Source organism: Tetrao urogallus, assembly GCF_951394365.1.
Source record: "Tetrao urogallus genome assembly, chromosome: 24".
In the NCBI taxonomy this organism is placed as follows: Eukaryota; Metazoa; Chordata; class Aves; order Galliformes; family Phasianidae; genus Tetrao; species Tetrao urogallus.
This window is the reverse complement of record NC_136837.1, coordinates 4,977,383-4,996,915: the sequence shown is the minus strand read 5'-3', so window position 1 is coordinate 4,996,915 and position 19,533 is coordinate 4,977,383. Positions and strand designations below refer to the sequence as shown.

Here is a 19,533-nt window from a genome sequence, read left to right as displayed (position 1 = left end):
TGTTTTACAGGCTTCCATGGGAAGGCAGCGCTGTGCTCTCAGGGCAACCCCCCTCCCCAAACCCACACACACAGCTGGGAAGTGTGGAGCAGCTCAGGGCTCCTCTGGGGCATTCCTCCACTCACCCCACTCCTGCCTCTGGGCTGGGTTCTGGATCCTGAGCCCAGGCAGCACCCAGCCCCACTGCAGCACTGCATTTCAGGCAGAAACCCCTCAGTGATGGGCACAGAGGGAGCCCATCACTGTGGGGTGATGTGGGCCTGCACTCTGTCCCACGCGGAGTCCCTTTCAGGGAACCAAAGCTGCGCTGCAGTGTGACCACTGGATGACGGATTGGCTTCTGATGCATGAAAATTCAGCACACAGTGTGTAGCAATAGGGAGCCAGAGTCACATACAAGTTCCCTTTTCCCCCTCTGCAGAGTCCTCGAGGTACCTTACGCCTACCAGTGCTGCGCCTATGGAAGCTGCAGTGGGTTCTTCAGAGCATCCAACCAGTGGGAAGCAGGAGGCGCGAGCCCTGAGGATGAAGATCCCCACAGGAGGGCCCTGGAGCTCTTCCCAGGTCATGCAGACAACCACTGTAAGTAGGCTGAGCGGGACGATGCTCTGCAGCACCGTCATGCTGGCAGTTTGGGTGTCAGCCCAGGCTTGCAGGTCGGACACTGCCAGCGGCCTCGGAGCAGGCAGAGGGATCCTCCTCCAGCTCTGGTGAATGGGCTGTGAGTGATGTCAGTGTGTGGGAGAAAAAGTGCATCAGGCACTTCTAAACCTTCATTCACATTCTAAGAGAAAGATCCAGCGCTCTCGGAGGCACAGACGTGGCTCATTTCACTCTGCTGGCAGCGAAGTGGGACGCGGGCTTGGACACTTTGGGCAGCACAGAGCCTCTGGAAGGATGTTTGCTGTTATCACTGGGACACGCAGAGGGCGGACCCTGAGATGGAGACAACGAGCTGAGAGGAGCGTGGATTATGTGGGCACCCCTCATGGGAGGTGGAAAGAGAAGGAAGAGCGCGGGGGGCACAAACCCACGCAGGGCTCACAGGTGGAGCTGAACAGCACTTCCTGCTCTGCGGTTGATTCTTTCTGTTCCTCAAGATGTACTTCTGCATCAACCCCACGGATCCTGCTGCACGTGGCCATCAGAGGGGAGCACAAAGCACAGCTCTGTGTGACCCCATTGCGAAGGAACCTCAGAACGACACAAAGAAAAGCGTGAGCTCCTCTCCCTCTTCTGTAACTGCTCGAGAGTGGAAATCGTGTTTCAGGACGCAGCTGGGAGGCTGTGCTTGTTTATACACTCACATAAACACCGAGGCCATCTGCACCGCCTGAGTCTGTGTCCATTTTGCTGCCATCTGCCCTGCCCCCATGCTGCTCCTGCCCGGTGCTGGGGCTCTTTGATGACCCTGAGGATCCTGTGCCAAAACACCAATTTACCCAACCCCTCCCGCGGTGCCCAGCCAGCCTCGGTGCCATGGATTCCATGTGAGACTGGAGGGGAACACCGAGTGCTCGCAGGCTGTGCCAGATGAGTCTCTTAGCAGCTCATAAAGGCTCACATTTTTGGATGTTAAAGCCTTGGGTTTGCCTGAAATATCAAACCACAGCACTGCAAATGTGGAGTGAACACGAACATCCTTCCTCCTTTCCGTTCAGTAACACGTGGGCTGTTTTTGATGATGAAGCTGTTGAGATATTACTGCTTTACTTAATCTATTTGTGTTTCAGCTCTTCCTTTCTGATGGTCAGCAGTGGGATTTAGCTGTTAGATGAATCTTGTAACAGGAGGGAAAAGGTCCCCAAACATTCCTTCCCTGTAAGAAAATGACCTCATTACAAGAAAGTAACTCCAAAACTTTTGCTGCTTGGGGTATCATAGAATCACAGACCTATGGGATGGCTGGGTTGGAAGAGACCCTGAAGATCACAGAGCCATAAGAATGGTCAGGTTGCCTCCCATCAGCTCATGCTGGGAAGGTCTAAGTGGAGGGCAGGACGTGGGAGAAGCTTCTGGCCCTGCTGGCCCGTTGGCCCTGCTCATTCTTCTTCAAGCACTGCTTCTCTGTTGCTTTCTTGCAGATGACCTCGAGGCAGACGAGCTCCAGCTGGACCTGGAGGACTCAAAGCTGCACCCCTCTATCCAGTGCACACCCAGCCCCGGTGAGCAGCCAGGGAAAGCCTTCCCTCTGAACATACCTGCACACCTTTGAGCATCGCTGAACTCTCAGGCCCCCCCAGCCCTTCCTGCAGCATCTCATGTGGAAACCACATCTGAGATCCTGGCCCAGCCCTCGAGCTGGGCTCTGTGAGAGGGACAGCTGCCTTCTCCCACTTGGAGGGAGCTGCCCTCCGATGGGGAGGGGACAAAGGCGTGGTGTCCCTGACCTGGTATCAGCAGTATCACCCCTCCATCACCCACCCATCGCCCCGTAGTCAGGCTCTGGCACTTGAAGCAGCCGGTGCTGTCTCCTAGCCGCTCCAGACTATTGCATGACAAAACCTTCTCCTTCATCTCCCATGGAAATCCAAATCCTTCCCGAAAGCAACTCTCCCATTTCACTGTCTCCTCTCTCCTTTCTCCTTTGGCAAAGAGCACCCACTACCTGTCCCCTTCTCACCCCTGCACAACTCCCGTCTCTCATTCCCTCCTTTCTCCACCTCAGTCCTCCATTATTCTCTCTCCCGATATCCTCCCACGTTCTCTTTGCTCAGGTCTCTCTATCCCCTCCCTGACTCTGCAGCTCCCTCCCTCTTTCTCCTTGCCAGCTGTCTCCCTCCCTAACACTTCATCCTGTCCTGGCCGTCCCCTCTGCACAGAGGTCATTCATGCCAACACAATAAAACCCAGCTCAGCCAAAGCTGTGGGTTTAGGGCAGAGCTGGCAGTGCACAGGCATGCAGCATGCTGCCGTCTCTCTTGCATCCCCTCTCCACAACTCTGAGATCCCTGGGGTGTGGGGTGAACAGCAGCACCTGGCAAAGGAGCCCAAATGCCAGGCTGAGCCCAGGAGCACCAAAGAGGCTGGAAACCCACAGAAATGTGGGGCATTATGGCCATGAGCTCCTCTGAAAGAAGTCCCCTTGACTTCAGGATTCAGCATAGGGCAGGGGTGGGACAGGAGAGCAAAAGGACTTTGCCGTGCACAGAGTCATGGGGTGACAATGCTGGGATCTGCCCTGAGGAGCTGGGGCCGCCGCTCTGAGCAGCAGCACCGGAGCAAAGCGCTGGTATGGGGTTTTAACTTTGGGTTTGGGTTTCTTTCAGGCCCCTTCAAGCCTTGTGACCACTTGTTTGAGAGCTGGATCATTCGCCTGGGCGTCTGGGTCATTGTTCTGGTCTCGGTGCTCTGCAACGGGCTGGTGGTCCTGGCTGTCTTTGCCTCTCCCAGCTACCTCTCTCCAGTCAAGTTTGTCATCGGCTCCATAGCCGGAGCCAACACGCTGAGCGGCGTTTCCTGCAGCATGCTGGCTCTCGTTGACGCCCTGACCTACGGCCACTTCGCGCAGTTCGGCGCCAGGTGGGAGAGCGGCACGGGCTGCAGGGTGACCGGCTTCCTGGCCGTGTTCTCCTCCGAAGCCGCCATCTTCCTGCTGACACTGGCTGCAGTGCAGTGCAGCATTTCAGTCTCCTGCGCGCGGGGCTGCAGGAAGGCACCCTCCCTTGGCAAGGTGAAGGCGGCGGCGCTCGGCTGCCTCTTGCTGTCCTCCGTGGCCGCAGTTCTGCCTCTCTTCTCCATCGGGGAGTACGGAGCGTCCCCGCTGTGCCTCCCATACCCCATCCCGGGTGGGAAACCAGCCACCCTGGGCTTCACCGTGGCCTTGGCGATGACGAACGTGCTCTGCTTCCTGATGGTCACAGGCACCTACATCCGACTGTACTGCAGCCTGCTGAAAGGCGAGTGCGGCGCTGTCTGGGACTGCGCCATGGTCAAGCATGTGGCCTGGCTGATCTTCACCAACTGCCTCCTCTACTGCCCGGTGGCCTTCCTCACCTTCTCTTCCACGCTCAACCTCTTCCTCATCACCCCGGAGGTCATCAAATCCGTCCTCCTGGTGGTCCTGCCCCTGCCCGCCTGCCTGAACCCCGTGCTCTACCTGCTCTTCAACCCCCACTGCAGGGATGACCTCCGCCTGCTGCGGCAGAAAGGCCGGGACAGGGGCGGCTGCCCCCAGCCCTGCGGGCTCGACGACGCGGAGAAAAGCTCCTACGACTCCACGCAGGCTCTGGTCAGCTTCTCTGACATCGACCACATATTCGAGACGCCCGATTCCCTGGGAGCGCACCCCATCCTCGACAGCTACCGCTTCCCCTCCGCGACGCTCGTGCCCTGCCAGCAAAGGATGGGCGCGGGGGGGAGGCAGCGGGGCTGCTCCGAGCTCTGCCCCTGCCTCAGTGACAGCGCGGTACTGACGGCTCCAGAGAGCGGGGAGCCGACCGCCCGCAGCCCCCGGGCCGCCTCCTGCCCCCCCCCGCCCTACGTCTCTCACGTATAGAGCTCGGAGCAGCCGTGCCCACAGCGCGGAGAGCCGGTGCCAGCGGGCTGCTCCACCTCCAGCACCAGCGCGACCCGTCTACCCCCGCCCCCCCCCACATACGCTGCCCGTTGCCAAGGTCCTGGAAGGGCTCTATGGCTGCGGACGCTCCGGGCTGGCCACGGGAGGGGACCGCGTTTCCCTGCTAGGGACTGTGTGGGAGGGACCCCACCGGCTCAGGGAGACCCTCCTCTCATCGGCAGCAAAACCCAGCCCCAAGGACAGCTGAGTACACACAAGGCAGTGCTCTGCAGCAGAGACACGTGGAAGCAGCCAGCTGCAACGACACGGTCACCCATAGGTGATGGTAAACCCGGGTCCCTGCAGGCCTGCAGAGCCCTGGAAGTGGGCTTGTGTGCCCTTTACACCAGCAGCTGCAAAGGCAGAGGAGATGGGTTATGAGCAGTGTACTCGTTGGGGCTGCTAATGTCGGGTGGTTTCTGTGCTGGGAGCCTTGCTGCTGGGCAGTGCCTGCTCCTTCAGCCAGCGCCCAGGGCTGGGAATGCTACTGCTCTTTCAACCCAACAATGGGTTTCTGACCCCCAAAGCAGCCAAATCCAAACACCTCCCCCAAGAAACCCTCGTGCTTTGCCTGTAGTCACCTGGCCAGTGTGCCTGGGGGGACATGGGCCTCCCCCCACTCACAGAGCTCTCCTGCCCAGAGCTGCCAGATTCCATGGGGAATGGTGGGGACGGGTCTGGCTCATTCCCTGCCCCCAAATCTCACTCTGTAACAGGCTCTCACTTCAGGAGCACGTGTCCCCCCCATAGAAGAGCCCATGTGGGGGCTGTGCTTGTCCCCCCCTTTGTGAGGACAGCTCACATAGAAGGGAACAGAAATCAGCTTTGTGGGATGGCAGTGTCACAAGGACACAGACCGCTGTGAATGATCCTGAATTCTCTCCCCATGGCTCAGGGATCTCCCAGATCCATTCTCCCATCACAACCCACCACCACCACCACCTGCCACCCGCGGTCAGCTCTGGGCAAAGCTTAAGTCCTGCCAGTGTTACCACAGCTGTATCAGCCATCCATCCCTGTGAGATAATAAAGGAGCCCCGCTGCTGACCAGTGGCTGCTTTCTGACCTCTTGCGTTGTGCCCTCTTGGTTCGCCCTGCGGCTGCCTGCTGCTTCCGCCCTGGGGAAAAGTCTAATTGTGTGTGTTGTTGTGTGTTTTTTGTTTTTTGTTTTCCCTCCTGCACTACTTTCCAACTAAATCAATCAATTAAAATAACTGAATTGTTTTCCTCTTCCCCCTCCTCCCTTTCTTCACACTTTGGTAGTTTTTGTTATGGGAGGAATTTGAAAGCAAGAGAACATTGTCCTCTTCTGGACGTTTCCAGAAATGGTAGCGAGGCAGGAGGGAGCTCAGCTGCGAGGGAACTCAACCCATCTCTCCCTGCCACCACGCCTCAGCGTCGCCCAACGCCCATTAAGCGTCAAGGGAGAACTGACCCGGTGCTGAGCTTCCGTATATTGGAAGAGGATGCGTTCGTGCGAGCCCCCTTTGGGATTCTACCCGTGCGGATGATCTTACTGAAGATACGGACACAAATATTTGAGCGAACGTTTGTAACTTTGATACCACAGACTTCAACAGCTCGCCTGGCGTTAAGGCAGCAAAACCCACCGCACCGCACTGGAGACGGGGGCGGCCCCAGGCGGAAGTGACAGCCCCCCCCGCCCCACTTCCGGCGCGAGGCCGCGGTGGGCGGGGCCGCGCTCACTCTGCGCCTGCGCACAGCTTCGCCGCCGTTCGCTCCAGCGGGTGGAAGCGGGTGTAAGTGAAGCCGCGACGGGCGCCATCTTGGTTACGGGGGTACCCAGGTACCCGTATGTCGGACGCCATCTTTGACGCTGGCAGTAGGGGAAAGGCGACGGCCCGAGCGGCGGCCCCAGCGGAGCGGGGAGATAGAGCGGCGGCCGCGGTCCCTGGGGTTCGGTAAAGTCCCTGCTCGCCGGTAACTATAGCCGCTCGTAGACCGCAGGGGGCGGGGAAAGGCCTCCGCCCGGCCCGGGTCCCCTCCGCTCCCGTCGGGGGAAGCAGGCCGCGTCGCGGCGGGTACCGCCAGGCCCCGAGCCTCCCGCGCGGACGCCCTTCGCCGCCGGGCGGTGAGGTGCGGCGTTCCTCGGCTCCCCTGGGTTCCTCTCAGTTCAGGCCGGGTTCCTCTCGGCCCCGCGCTGCTCCTCGCCCTGCCCGGCCCCGCGCATCGCCGTTCCCATGGGCTCGGTGCGTCCGGAGAGGCAGAGCGCGTTCGGGAGGGCCGTTGATTAGACTGGAAATCCCGCCTCTGGCCCTGCGGAGTTACGGCGTCGTGCCTTCCTTTAGCAGCAGTGCCTGTGGGGAATGTGCTGCGGTTGACAGATCGCCCCTCCGTTCCCCGTAGAGCTTCAGGGTCCGACTAACTCTGGGTGCACTCGGTTGTCATTGTAATTTCTCCTTTAGTTTGCTTAAAACCAAACTTTTGTGTTTGTTTCTTAAAGATTGGGATTAAGAGGTGCCTGTTTCCTCCGGTTTGGTAAAGGGCAGGAGTGATGTGTGAGATGACCTCACAGAACCAATGCAGAGGTGGGAATGTCCGGCTCCTTAGCAGACCTGTGCTCTGAGCTCTGGGCCTTTCTTGGGAAGTGCAGCTCTGTGTTATTTCATCCTAAAAAAACCAAGATATTCCGAGGATAGTTGGCTTGAAAGCCCACGTCAGAACCACCACTGTGCTGTGTGTGAATTGGACAGGCCTCGGGCTGAGCAGCTGAGTTGGGTTGGTTGCCAGATGGTGGCTGGAAGGTGCGTCAGCACAAAGGTTTGTCTGGGGCAGAGTTCCTCCTGCTCTCCCTTCCCTCTCAAATGGCTGTTTCCAGGGGAAATGGGTTATTTTTTGAGACTTTGTACAGTGTTTCAGTGAGGATGATGAATCATCCTTACTCTCTTAGTAAATTGCTGCCAAAGCCCAGCAGTGATTTCAGAAATAAAAAAGGAATGAGTGTGTTCTCTCCCCTTAGAGAGGCAGCAGCTTCGTAGTACCCTTCATCTGGAAGAGGTTCCCAGTGCCTGGTCAGGCACTAAGAAGGAAAGGGACAGAGAACCACTCAATGTCAGTGTAGGAAAAAAGGGAGTTATGGACTAAGAGAGAGAGGAACTCCATTAAAAATTGGAACTCTCTAAAAATCAGTTGAGGACTGGGATTTGCAGGTCCTGCCTCCACGTGGTGTGTTGTGCCTGGTGTTGCTGCACAAGATGGGGGGCAGGACTTCATTGAACGGGCTGTGCTACAGCTCTCATTGTTACCTGGAAGAAGAGCAAAGACTGCAAGGTGTGAGCCCAGAGCACCTGGAAAAGACAGAGGGAGTTTTCTTCACGAAAGCAATGCTTGCAGAAGTGCTTTCGCAGAAGTTCAGACAAACACTTCTGTTGCCTGACGCTTCTCTTTGCCCCCAGCACAATGGAGTGCTGCCTTTCCTGCCCCTCTCTGTGAGGTTGCTGTGCTGTGAATCTGCTGCAGGGTGAGTGGCAGCAGAGACTTTGCAAGGGAAATACTTCATGCTGTAGGTAAACAACAACAAATACAGCTGGGTAAACGTGGTCATCTTCCTCTAACATATTAGTTGAAGCACAGAAAAATCCTCCTGCCTGCTGTTCTCTGCAGGACAGCAAACTGGAAAGCAAGAGTGGGGAATAGATGGTGGTGTTTGGTGCTCAGGAAGGCAAGATGCAAAAGAAACGAGCTGCTTCCTTTGTGCTACCTGTCTTCTTTTGGCAAGGGCTGCTCTGTGTGTGTCTGTCTGTCTGTGCACTGAGTCCCGGCTGCTGTGACCTCAGTGTAGCTGGAATTCTTTTGTACAGAACAAACTTGAAATCTCTTGATATAAAAACTTGGCTGGCGTTCTGGAGGAGAAAGGCAGTCTTTAAAAAGGTGAAGCAGACTGCTGAGATGTGCTGAGTGCTCCAGAGTTACTCGCTGTGCGCAGGCTCCCAGGGCGCAGCGCTTTGGTCTGTCGTGCTGACGGGTGTGTTTGGGGTCACCTGTTATGAAATTGAAGGGCTTGCAGGGAGCACAGGGCTGTGGGATATTTCTAGGTGTGTTTTCTTCCTGCTCCCGAGTCCAGATCCCTTCCAATTGCGAGCAGGAGAACCGAAGGCTGTGAGTGCAGCGCTGAGCTGTGTGTGCCACAGAGCAGAAGCCAGAGACGTGTTTGTGCCCAGCTCCGTGCTGAGGTTGTTAGGAGCAGGTGTGTGTGGGCATCTGTGCCAGATGATCTGGTTGTGAAGGTGCTAAAGGTCAGAAGGGAGCACTGCTGTCACTGTTGGAGAAGGAATCTTTGCCCTTAACTGCTGTTTTTATTCCCTTTGTCACGCAGTCGAGCCAGCAACTAACGTGAGAACCCGACTTCTCCTCTCTTTATTTTAGATTTGGGAAAATTCCCTGCCAAAAAATATTTCCTGGAAAATTCCCTAGTGTTTGTGTGAGTAAAAGGTTCCAACCTTTCCTTATTGATTGTCGGAAATCCTTTGCACAGAAACGTGCAGCACTTTAACGAAAGAGTTCAGAATCACTTTAATTTGAACTTCGTCTGGCCTGGTTGCAGGTTTTACGGCATTTAATATCTTTAAAACAAGTGAAATGTCAAAGCATTCGATTTCACACCAGAAAAAAGCCAACCCAGCCCAAGCCCTTCTTGAGGCTGAGCAAAACGCGCTGCAGCCGAGCCGGGCCGCTTTCCCAGCGCTGCGAGCGACGGCTGCGCGGCGAGGGAGCGGCACGTGGCGAACGTGCAGCGCCCTGCGGTGCAGAACCGACCCGCACAAAGCCGGCCGATTGAAGACGCTCCGTACCGTGCAGCCACGCCGTTCGCAAAGCGAGGCTTCCCCGCCTCGCCGCTCTGTTCGCTCCGCCCGCTCGCTGCCTGCAGCCCCGCGTGTCCGCGCGGCGCCTTGCCTCGCGCCGCCTGCATGCGCCCTGTGCGCTGCCCCAGCGCCGCTCCGCTGCGCGCCGCCGCCCCCGAGGCGCGCTCCTCTGCCCGCGCCCGGCTCCCTGCCATCCCTGCCATCCCTGCCATCCCTGCCATCCCTGCCATCCCTGCCATCCCTGCCATCCCTGCCATCCCTGCCATCCCTGCCCCCCACCCCTGCTCTCGCTGCCGCTCCGCCCGCTGTGTTTGCGTGTCCGTGCGCACTGGCATGCTTGTGCTGTACAGGTAATAAAGACGGGGGAAGGTTTTTGTGTTTTCTTAATAGGTGAAGAAATCTTGAAGACCAGAAATTCCAACTTACAGAATTTTAAATTTTAAAAATGTAATAGAATTAAAACAAAAATTGCCCGGCTGTGGAAGACGGAGCCTCATTTTTGCAGCCGCTTTGATCACGAGTTCGCCTTTAAGTGCGCTGGGTTTTTTCTTTTTTTTTTTTTTTTTTTTTTTTTTCCCCTTTTTTCCTTTTTTCTCCTCGAAGAGCTCACTAACCCTGGCTGCCTCCGCTCTGAGAGCATTCCAATGGACTCGCTTCCTCCATTAGTTGTAAGATGTTTAAGAGCACATCCCGTGTTTGACTTGTGGATGAGAGGTTCCCTTGGCAAAGTGAGGAGGAAAATTCTTTCTACCCCTTTATTATTAATTCACGGATTCAGTGTTGGTTCGGCCTACAGGAGAAGTTAACTGGAAGGCTTTGAAGATCGCTGTCTTTGCTGAGGTTGTCCAGGTGGGTGAGCTCGAGGGTCTGCAGCGGTCAGACGGAGTTGCTGGGGTTACAGACTGACTGACAGCCGCGGTGGTGAAGGAGGGGCTCAGTTTGGGGGCTGGCAGTTGAGCACTTGAGTCAGGGCGCTGTGACTGCAGTGCTGAGGAGGGCAATGTTCTGAAACAGCTGCTTCCGAGAGACTAACTTGATGAACAGAAGAAAGCTGGAAAGATGTGCATTCCTCATGATTTTCCACTTGTTGGTATTTTGCTTAGGGTTCCTTTTAAAAAGAAGATTTTGCTGATCCAGGCAGTAGAAGACGTTCAGTCCGAGGAAGCACGAGCCAACTCTTAGAGCACAGGGGACTGCAAGAGATCCTTGGGACAGAGCTGCTTCCGAGAGCTCGCCCAGCATGTCGAAGCAAGGAGATGATTGCTATTTCTACTTCTACTCCACCTGCAACAAGGTCTGCTTCTTTTCCTTCATTTTTCTTTCTTTTGGTTCTTAAGAGGACGGAGTGGAGTAGAGGCATGACTGATCTTTGGCGCGCTTAGCAGCTGATTGCACTGCGGCCAGCTGTCAGGCTGTACTTTTTCATTTTCCTCTCTTTGTTTCCATTGGGTCACAGGGAGACAGCTGTCCCTTCCGGCACTGCGAAGCTGCTCTGGGCAACGAAACCATCTGCACGCTGTGGAAGGAGGGCCGCTGCTTCAGGAATGTCTGCAGGTTCAGGCACATGGAGATCGATGTGAGTGTGGGCTCCTCAGAATTCGTCACCAAACCCACCTCCCGTTGCTTCAGCTGGGCTGAATGGGCTTGTGCAGATCAGATTCACTTGCTTTGAAATGATGGTGGTTCCTGCTGTCAAGAGGGGGCTGGGAGGAAGTAGAGGGAAGAGAACTCGATGTCTTTGGTATTTCTTAGCAGGAAATCCTTGTAGTAGACACCAACAGCATTCTCTCAACAGATGCTAAAGAGCCCCATCGGTCAGAGAGGCGTTGTGCTGGGGGCGTTGTTCAGCCCCCTCTGCACTGCTGTCCTCTGCCATGCAGTGCTGGGAGCTCTGAGCCCCGCGCTCACAGCTGTGCACCCTTCAGAGTGGGGTTTGAGTGCTGCTGGGTGACAGCCGGCTCAGTGCCGTGATCTGGAGCTCAGTCTCCCTCTGCAAACCTCAGGTGCCCGTTGCCATCAGCTTTTCTTCCTTTGTATCTTCAGAAGAAGCGCAGTGAGATCCCCTGCTTCTGGGAGAACCAGCCGGGAGGCTGCCAGAAATCCAACTGTGCCTTTCATCACACCAAGGGGCGTTACGTCGATGGGCTCTTCTTACCACCAAGCAAAAGTGAGTTTGTCTTTCCTGACTATGAAGGATCAACTCTGGCTGTTGGGTGTGGTGTTGTGGAGATGCCAGCTGACACTCGTTTGTGAGTGCAGGAGGAAGTGCACTGATGGGGGCACGGCTGAACTGCGTGTGCTTCTGACATTTTGGTTTTTTCTTTCATGCTCAGCTTCTCTCTGCTCCTGTGGCCGTTCCCTTGCAGGTTGTTTTCCTGCATTTAAGCTTTTACTGCTGTTAGGGAGGTGAATCTTGGGGGGGGGGGGATGGGGATTCTTTGTTGACAGAGCAGCCAGTGACTGGATGGCAACTGGAGACTCAACTCTTCCTGCGCGGGTTGTCAGCCCTGCCTGCCATCTTTGTGCAGAGGCTGTGGGTTGGGGTCAAAGCTTTAAATTCCTGGTGCTCCTCTCCTTCCTGCAGCCACGCTGCCGAGTCCGCCGGAGTCTGCAGATGATGATCTGAAGGCAGCTCAGATAACACTGCAGCAGAGCAAGCTTTCTGTGCAGTCCAACCCCTCTCCACAGTTGAGGGGGGTGATGAAAGTGGAAAACTCAGAAAATGTCCCAAGCCCTACGCACCCTCCAGTTGTAATCAATGCTGCAGACGATGATGAAGATGATGATGGTGAGTGTGGTTGCTGCTGCTTTTGATCTTGAAGGTGTCTGTGTTCTGTGACTCGTAGAACACGTGCGGGCTGATGAGGATGGGGCAGCAGCCTGGCAGCAGTGAGCAGGAATTGTAATGCAGGAGGGAAGCTCAGAGCCACTCCTGCTGCTGGTCTGCAGTGTGGATCTCAGGGGAGAGTTTTCTCTGTTTGGTCAGGAGAGTAACAGAGCATGCACTGGTTAAAGCCATGTGGAGAGTCTGGAGCCCCAGGTGCTTTTTCCAGCTCCCCACTAGTTACTCTGTTCACTTAGGCTGCTTCTGTGTGTTCACCAGGTCAGTACAGCTGCTGAAATCAGGAGCCCTTCTGTAATCATTTATGTTTGTACTTAAGAATATTAACTGTGGGCTGAAGTGTCATTGTGTGAGCTACAGAAACGTTAGAAATCTGGTTGAATTTCATTGCATAACTGAAGAGGCTGACTCTCTATCCCTGTGCAGACCAGCTTTCTGAGGAGGGAGAAGAAACAAAAACGCCTGTCCAGCAACCAGCTGAAGAAAACCATAACGGATTGCGGATAATTTCCACCAGGAAATCTAATGCTGATACAAAACAAGGTACTCCAGCACAGTGGTAGGATGAATCAGAAGAACCTGCCAGTTATTGTGCAAACACAGCAGAGCACAGGGCTGCTGAGTGGACTCAGCTATTTCCCTGGTCTTGTTCCTACCCCGTAATTTCGTGTGCCTTTCAGGTTAGAAAGGTAAACTGCTTTGTTTGCTTCGTTAGGCAGGGCCACAGCACGGGGTTTAAGCGTCTCTGTGCATCTCTTCAACCACTGGTGAAAGCCACACTGCTGGTAGAGAAATCCAAAATCACGTAGATGGGTTAAAATTAGGGGTGAAGCTTACTTTCTGTGTCCTGAAGGCTGAAAGAGGGCAGCAATAGACATCAGTTCCATGGTGCTCTGCCCCGTGGGGGAGCTGGCAGGGTTTGTGATGGATGCTTCTGAGCACGAGGCAGCTGGCAGAGCCCCTCAGTGCGTCCCTCTGCCCCTCGGCCTCATTCGCTGCTTTGTGTTCCCAGATGACACCTTGAATTTTGGAATAAAAACGCTGGAAGAAATCAAATTGAAGAAGCAAAAGGAAAAAACAAAAAAACAGAGCGGTGAGTTGATATTCCCTACTTTGTTATCCTTCTGTTTGTTTTCTTCCCTTTTTTTTCCCTTCTGATGATACCCGTATAGCTGGCGATGTGTTGGAATGGAGCCGTTCACAGAAGGGAACCTTTTTCTTGCACTGCTGAGTTTGCAGTAGCAGTTGCTGGTGGCTGGGAGCTGCATGAGAGACAGGCTTCCATTTTTAGCTGGGGGTATCAAGCTACTTCAGCATGCAATGTGTTGTTTTAAATGCAGACAGCTGCTCTTCTAGGTGGGAATTCCAAGAGCAGATTGGAGGCAAATTGTTCACCTCTTGTTTACATGCACTGCTGTTGCATATTTGGCAGCAACAAGTAATGAATGCGTTTTGGTCTTTGTGATGGTTCTGTCAGGTGTGTTTCTGTTGTTGGCAGTGGCTTTTCTCTTCTGTAAACACTTTGCTCCCTTTGATCAGAAGGGCCTTCAGGAGTTCCTGCTCATCCGCTCCAATCTCGGGCCGTTCCTGTGCCAGAGAAGGAGAACGTGAGGACAGTGGTCAGAACTGTGACGCTGTCTGCAAAGCAAGGTAATGATGAGTACCTCTGTTTCCATTTCATGGCTGCTGAATGGAATGGATAGATAACAGTTGAGGTAGCTGGGCCATGTTGGTCTGCTGCTGTTGCTTTTCCGTATCCAAAAGATGCTTTTATACCAGGAGTCTCTGGTTGTTGGAAGGTTGGCACTGTAGGTGCTCTGTTCTGTAGTAGTAAGAGATCACAGAGCAACTCCTGTGAACCCCGTGGTGAGCTCTGTGTTACTGCTGAGCTGCAAGCTCCCAGAGGAGCTGACCTGTGCCTGCTGTGCTCCTGACTCCAGTGGTGTTTGTTAATGAGCTGACAGCAGGGGCAGATCAGTGCTCAGTGAAGTTCAGCAGCAGGCTAACGGTGCAGCAATGGTCAGTGTGCAGCTCAGGAGCCACCTGAGAGCAGAGCAACTCAGAAATGAGAGGAAAGAGCCCCAGGAGGCGGTGCTACACCACCGAGGAATTTAAAGAGAGGAGTGAAGCAACTGAGGCTTCTGAGTGCGTTACGCTGGCAATATTATTTTGTGTCAAGGCTGTCAAAAGTGTCCTTGGGGTGGTGATGGTGTTTTCTCTGTGGGAAATGAGCTAACAGGGCAGTAAGTCTGTTGGCTGCTGGTCACTGTGAAATAACCAAATTGCCCTTTGCTGTAGGGGAGGAGCCTGTGGTTCGATTGAGTATTGCTGAGAAACCTGGAAAACGGAAAGCCTCTGTTGGTAAGGGCTGCTTGTTTGGTGCCTGCTCTGAACGTGGCTGCGGCGGGGGGCGTTGCTGAAGTGTGAGGGGGGAAGTGTGTCGTGGATCTGTGCTCACTGTACAAATGGTACAAAGTCGTAGCAGCTGAAAGGTGAATTTGAGAAATTGCACTTGGAGAAATTGAAGCTTGTGGTTGACTGCTCTAAAATCTTCCTCCCAAGAAATTATCTTAGGAGTGTTGTTGTTGTCTCTGCAGCTGATGTCAGTGGCCTCCCGCTGAAGCGCAGCCTTGCAGAAAGGCTGGGGAAGAAGATCGAGGTTGACAAAGCACCAAGGAGAGGTAAATGAGCATCTGGGTTTGCTGCGCAGGCTCCTGCAGGCTTTCTGCTCTTCCCTGGCAGCGCTCTCTGCCGCTTCCTGAGGTCATCACCACGGGGCTTCACAGTTATTTTTCCTGCCCTGTTTTGAGACGTGAGCCCAGAGCTGGAATTTACACAGCATCCCTGGTTGGCTCTGTCCTGTAGTTCGAGGCATGAAGTCTGTGAAGGAGAGACTGGGACAGGCTAGTGCTCAAATGGCTAATGACCAGGAATTTTTTCCCCTTTTTCCTTTTAATGAACTTAGACCAGTTCCATAGAGCCCTAAACATTAATTTGAAAGGGAAAAAAAGGGACTGGTTTTCAAAGTAGGACAGATGGCTTAGAAGAGAAAGCTGCAGCGCAGAGGGAAGCTGTGCTGTGATGCGTTGTTGTGAGCGCTCACATCCCATAATATTGTGACAAATTTTGGAGACTTAAGCTCCCTTTGGACTCTTTTAATCTTTGTGCTTCTCCTTGCTTGGTGATGACAGAGAAGGGTGCCAAGCCAGCAGCAGAGATCCACGTGAAAACGCTGGAGGAGATCCGTCTGGAGAGAGCTAACCAGCGGGGAGAAAGCCCAGCTGCCCCCCAGGCAGAGAGCTGCTGCAGGGCGGAGGATCCCAGCTCAGGGGGGAGGCCGCCTCCTGTGGGTCGCATCAAAACCTTCTCGGAAGCCCTGGCTGAAAGGAAACACAAGCGACTGGAAGAAGAGAAACAAAAAGGAGAAGAGTTGCTCACTGAGAAGAGAGCTGAGGGCGAGCGCAGGAAGCAGAGAATTCTGCCTCCATCGGTGCCTGGTAAAGTGAAATTGGAAGAGCCAGCACGTAAAATCAAGCCTTTGGAAGAAGTGCATATTAAAACCTTGGAAGAAATCAAGCAGGAGAAAGCTCTGCGGATGCAGCAGAGCGGGGAAAACGTTTCAGCTGCAGCAGCACAGCCTGGGCCTCCCCCTGCAGGGAGGAAGCTGTTGCGGATCACAAAGCTAGCAGGTAACGAGGTGCTTCTCTGTCTGCTTCCCTGTCAAGCAAATGGAGTTTGCTTAGAATTCCCATGGCTTTTTTTTTTTTTTTTTTTTTCCTTTCAACAAAATGCAAACTTGGGTGCCTTTATCCACATCCATGTATTTTTCCACTGAATCCATGGTGTCTGCCTGCATTTCCATCTGGAAAATCAACTCGTGAGGCTTCGTGGTTCAGTTTCTCTTGTACTTTTTTCCTGCCATCTGTTTTTGGTGTGGAGTGCAGGGTTGCCTTCATCTTTGGCACGTGTTGCTTAGTATGTAAACGTGTTTGTAAAGCGTGGGGCCGACCTCTGTCAGGGGGGGAGTTGTTGGTTGGGGAGTGACAGAGGCTTTGTGAAGAGAAGTGCAGGAAGGAGGTAAGAGCTCGTGTGCTGCATGGGCTGCGTGGTGTTGCCTCTCTGTGTGCTGTGGGTGTGAGGAAACAAGTACACGGAGGAGACGTGGGCACTCGGGTTTCTTTATATGCTTGCTGTTGACCAAGTTATTTTTTTGTTTGTTTTAAAGCACCTGGAAGAGAAGAGAAGAAGGCTGTGGAATTGAGCAGGGCTTCTCCCAAAGCTGTTTCTGCACCTGCAGAGGTGAGTCCCTTCTGAACATGGACACACTGACGCCATTCCTTGCCGTGTTGTTCTTGCTGCTCACCTGCGCCGCCGTCCTGAGCGCGTTCCCACCTTCGTGCTTTGGTGAAGAGCTGCAGCAGAGTTTCAGTGCTGCCATTTCAATAGCTTTTGCAGGCAGCATTGTCCTCAAACTCTGAGTTAATCCGGTTGCACTGGCAGTGAGGCTGTAACCCTGCTGGCTCCGGGTGCAACTTGTGAGGCTGATGAGGAGGGCGTTGGGTACAAAAGCGTTCAAGGAACGCAGCGTGCGGGTGAATGCTGCATGGGGGAACAGGGGTGACTTTCTGTTGCTCGAGAAGAATGTGGTAGCTACCAGCTACAGCACTGTGCTGATGGAAGGGAGCTCGCTTTGCTGTGAATTGCACAGTTCTGAAACTGTTTTCACAGCAAAGCTTGGGTCTTGTTACGGGCAGACGTTTATGGAAGGAAACGTCAGTGACCGAGTGACAGTAATGAGCTGTTGGGGCCATCCTGGAAATATTGCCAATCCGATTTTCTCAGTGCATCCTCCCTGGTGTTCTTATTTTGCACGTTGTTTCTTTGTAGCCCTCGGATCAGAGCACACCAAATTGTAAAGCTCAAGTGAAGAGCCTTGAGGGGACAATAAAGGAGAAGCCGCAGCTGAGACAACCGGACAAGCTGAAGAAGGAAGTGGCTGCTGTGCCACCTGCTGCTGAAGAAACAGTCAAAGGTAAAAGTCCAGGGCATAGCAGCCCTGAATCCACCCTGGCTTCAGGGTCAGCTTAACAGCTTGCAAAGGCATAGGTGAAATCTCAGCAAGATGGGAGACTGTATTGCCAGGGAAACCACCAGACCAACCTCAGCAACAGAGAACTGAGCGTGGGGTGCGGTGGTCCTTGGAAGTGAAGGGACACGAGGACGGATCTCACAGTGGGCGCGCGCCATTGCTCCCTGCTGGGAGGGGAGGTGCTTACTTTCTTAGTTCACTGCGTTCCTTCCAGCCAGGCTTCAGCTTGAGAATGGGAGAGAGACAGTGGCACTGAACTGCAGATGTGATGAACAGCTGAGTGCGTTTTGAGGGTCTGCTGGGGCTTGCACAGCATCTGGTCCCATCCTCGTGTCCGCTGTTGCTGCTGCTTTTTCCTTTCAGTAGAGGGAGCGAGGCTTTAAGTACAGAAGTCCGTGTTTGTGAATTCCATTGGACTTCAGAGCGTCTTAGAAAAGTATTGCTTTCTCTGGGATTGCTGTATGGTTGCTTCCCTTGTCCTGGGTTGTTTGGTGGAGCTGTGCAGTTTCTTTGTTCCTTTGGTTGGACTGCTGGTAGGCAGGGTTGGCTTTGTGAAAGATTGCTGAGAGCTGAGGAAAGAGCAGTGCAGTTTTGCTGGCCAGGTATATTTAAGTGTGCATGAGGGCTGTGGGAATGACAGCAGAGCTGGGCTTCTCTCGAGGCACGGCTGCAGCAGCTCTCTCTTCTTCTTACTGCAGCCAAGTGCAAGGCGAGCGCGAAGCCTGCAGACGGCAAAGCCGGCGCCCCCTCGAAGCGGGCGCTGAAGAGGAAGGCGGCTGAGATCTCTCCTTCTGCTGTGGCAGCCGTGAAACCTCTGAGTAGCGCTGGAAGTGAGGAGCCTCCAGCTAAAAAAGCAGCTCTGGTAAGGAGGGGGAGCGTCAGTCAGACTCGCACTGAGGCGCAGCTGCTGTAGGAAGCGGAGGGCCGGGGCGTTCTGCAGGTCCCCCTGCAAAGCGGTCGCTGTGCGGATGGGTGGCACGGCGCCCTGCAGTGCTGTGACTCCTGGTGTGCAGGACTTGGTGCATTTGTGCTGTGCTGCTCCAAAGCCGAGGTGCTGCGCAGCTGTGTGTGCAGCTGACATCCTTCAGGAGCTGGGCTGGGTTAAGGCTCAGCAGTGCTGAAGGAGAAGCGCTGCAGGGGAAGCTCTCCTGAGGAATCGTTGACTTTGCCTTGCTTCTTCCCAGACTGCTGCTCCAGCCCTGCCAGATGACAGCCTGCTCACCAAGCCTGGCGCAGAGAAACCCCCCAGCAGGTGATGAGCACAGCTTCTTTTTTTCTTAAGCGGTTTGTCTTTCTGTGAGTTCTTCCATGTGTGGGAAGGTTGGTGGGGTTGAGATAAAGAATGCCAAATCCAGCAAAAGAAAAGTCATCTAAAATAATTTTCTAGCAGCTAGCAGAGATGTTTACCTCAATGGTTTTCTTGAAATGCTGCAACTTGGTTCAGCTCTCCAGTGTGTTCTTGGGTTTCTGAATGCCGAGTGACCCTGAGCCGAGCTGATGCAGAGTTGTCCTGCACGTGTTGGTCCTCGAGAACGCCACTGAGCCGGCAGCACTAAGACACATCTTGTGAGGGAGCGCAGAGGTGGTGGATGGAAGTTCAGCTCCTTGGACTCGAGAGCAGCCTGCTGAGCACACTGGGCAAAGGGACTAAATGAGTAAACAGGTGTTTGCAGAGGTTGCCTTAACGCTTTTCCAGTCAGCCTAACGAAGGAGGCAGAGCATCTCTGGCTACAGAAGTGGAGCTGTGTTTGCTGGCCCTCGGTGTTCTTGCAGATAAATCCCCGCGCTGAACAACAGCCTTGTTGGCACGTGGGCTCTGCAGGCAGTCTGGGTTACCGGCTGGCAATGCCTGTGTTTGAGGTGCAGGAGGAGTAACTGGGTGTGAGTGCTGTCAGCAGAAAATGCCTCCAGCTGAGAAATGCTGGGTAATGTTGTTCTCTTCCTTGTTCTCCCAAGCCTTGAACTGCATCGGGGGAGCCAAGCAGACCATGGGGAGCAGTCGGAGCACTCGAGTGCAGCTTCAGCTTCTTCCCAGTCGGCGGCCAAAGCGCAGCAGCTGAGCTCCACGGGGGCTGGGAAGGCGCCCTTGTCTGTTGAGGATGACTTTGAAAAGCTGATCTGGGAAATCTCAGGAGGGAAACTGGAAGCAGAAATTGACTTGGACCCAGGGAAGGATGAGGATGACCTCCTTCTTGAACTTTCTGAGATGATTGACAGTTGA

At 54.3% G+C, this 19,533-nt stretch overlaps 2 protein-coding genes across 2 annotated transcripts in view; both read left to right on the top strand.

The window, feature by feature from the left end:
* The window catches only part of LGR6 (leucine rich repeat containing G protein-coupled receptor 6), a gene marked incomplete at both ends in the record, with an annotated part of 67,045 nt that extends 62,547 nt beyond the window's left edge, over positions 1-4,498 (top strand). The window contains 3 exons of the mRNA XM_079546409.1: positions 422-582; positions 2,085-2,165; positions 3,270-4,498. Coding sequence (XP_079402535.1) covers positions 422-582; positions 2,085-2,165; positions 3,270-4,498 — 1,471 coding nt within the window. The remainder of the gene's footprint in view (positions 1-421; positions 583-2,084; positions 2,166-3,269) is intronic.
* Positions 4,499-10,621: 6,123 nt separating this feature from the next.
* On the top strand, positions 10,622-19,533 carry LOC306955290 (zinc finger CCCH domain-containing protein 11A; the record flags this gene model as incomplete). The annotated part of the gene is made up of 15 exons (XM_079546554.1): positions 10,622-10,675; positions 10,838-10,957; positions 11,425-11,548; positions 11,966-12,169; positions 12,650-12,766; positions 13,236-13,316; positions 13,763-13,873; positions 14,522-14,584; positions 14,821-14,904; positions 15,415-15,912; positions 16,449-16,522; positions 17,111-17,255; positions 18,011-18,174; positions 18,497-18,564; positions 19,269-19,533. 15 exons carry the CDS (start codon positions 10,622-10,624, stop codon positions 19,531-19,533), a joined length of 2,172 nt encoding a protein of 723 aa, XP_079402680.1.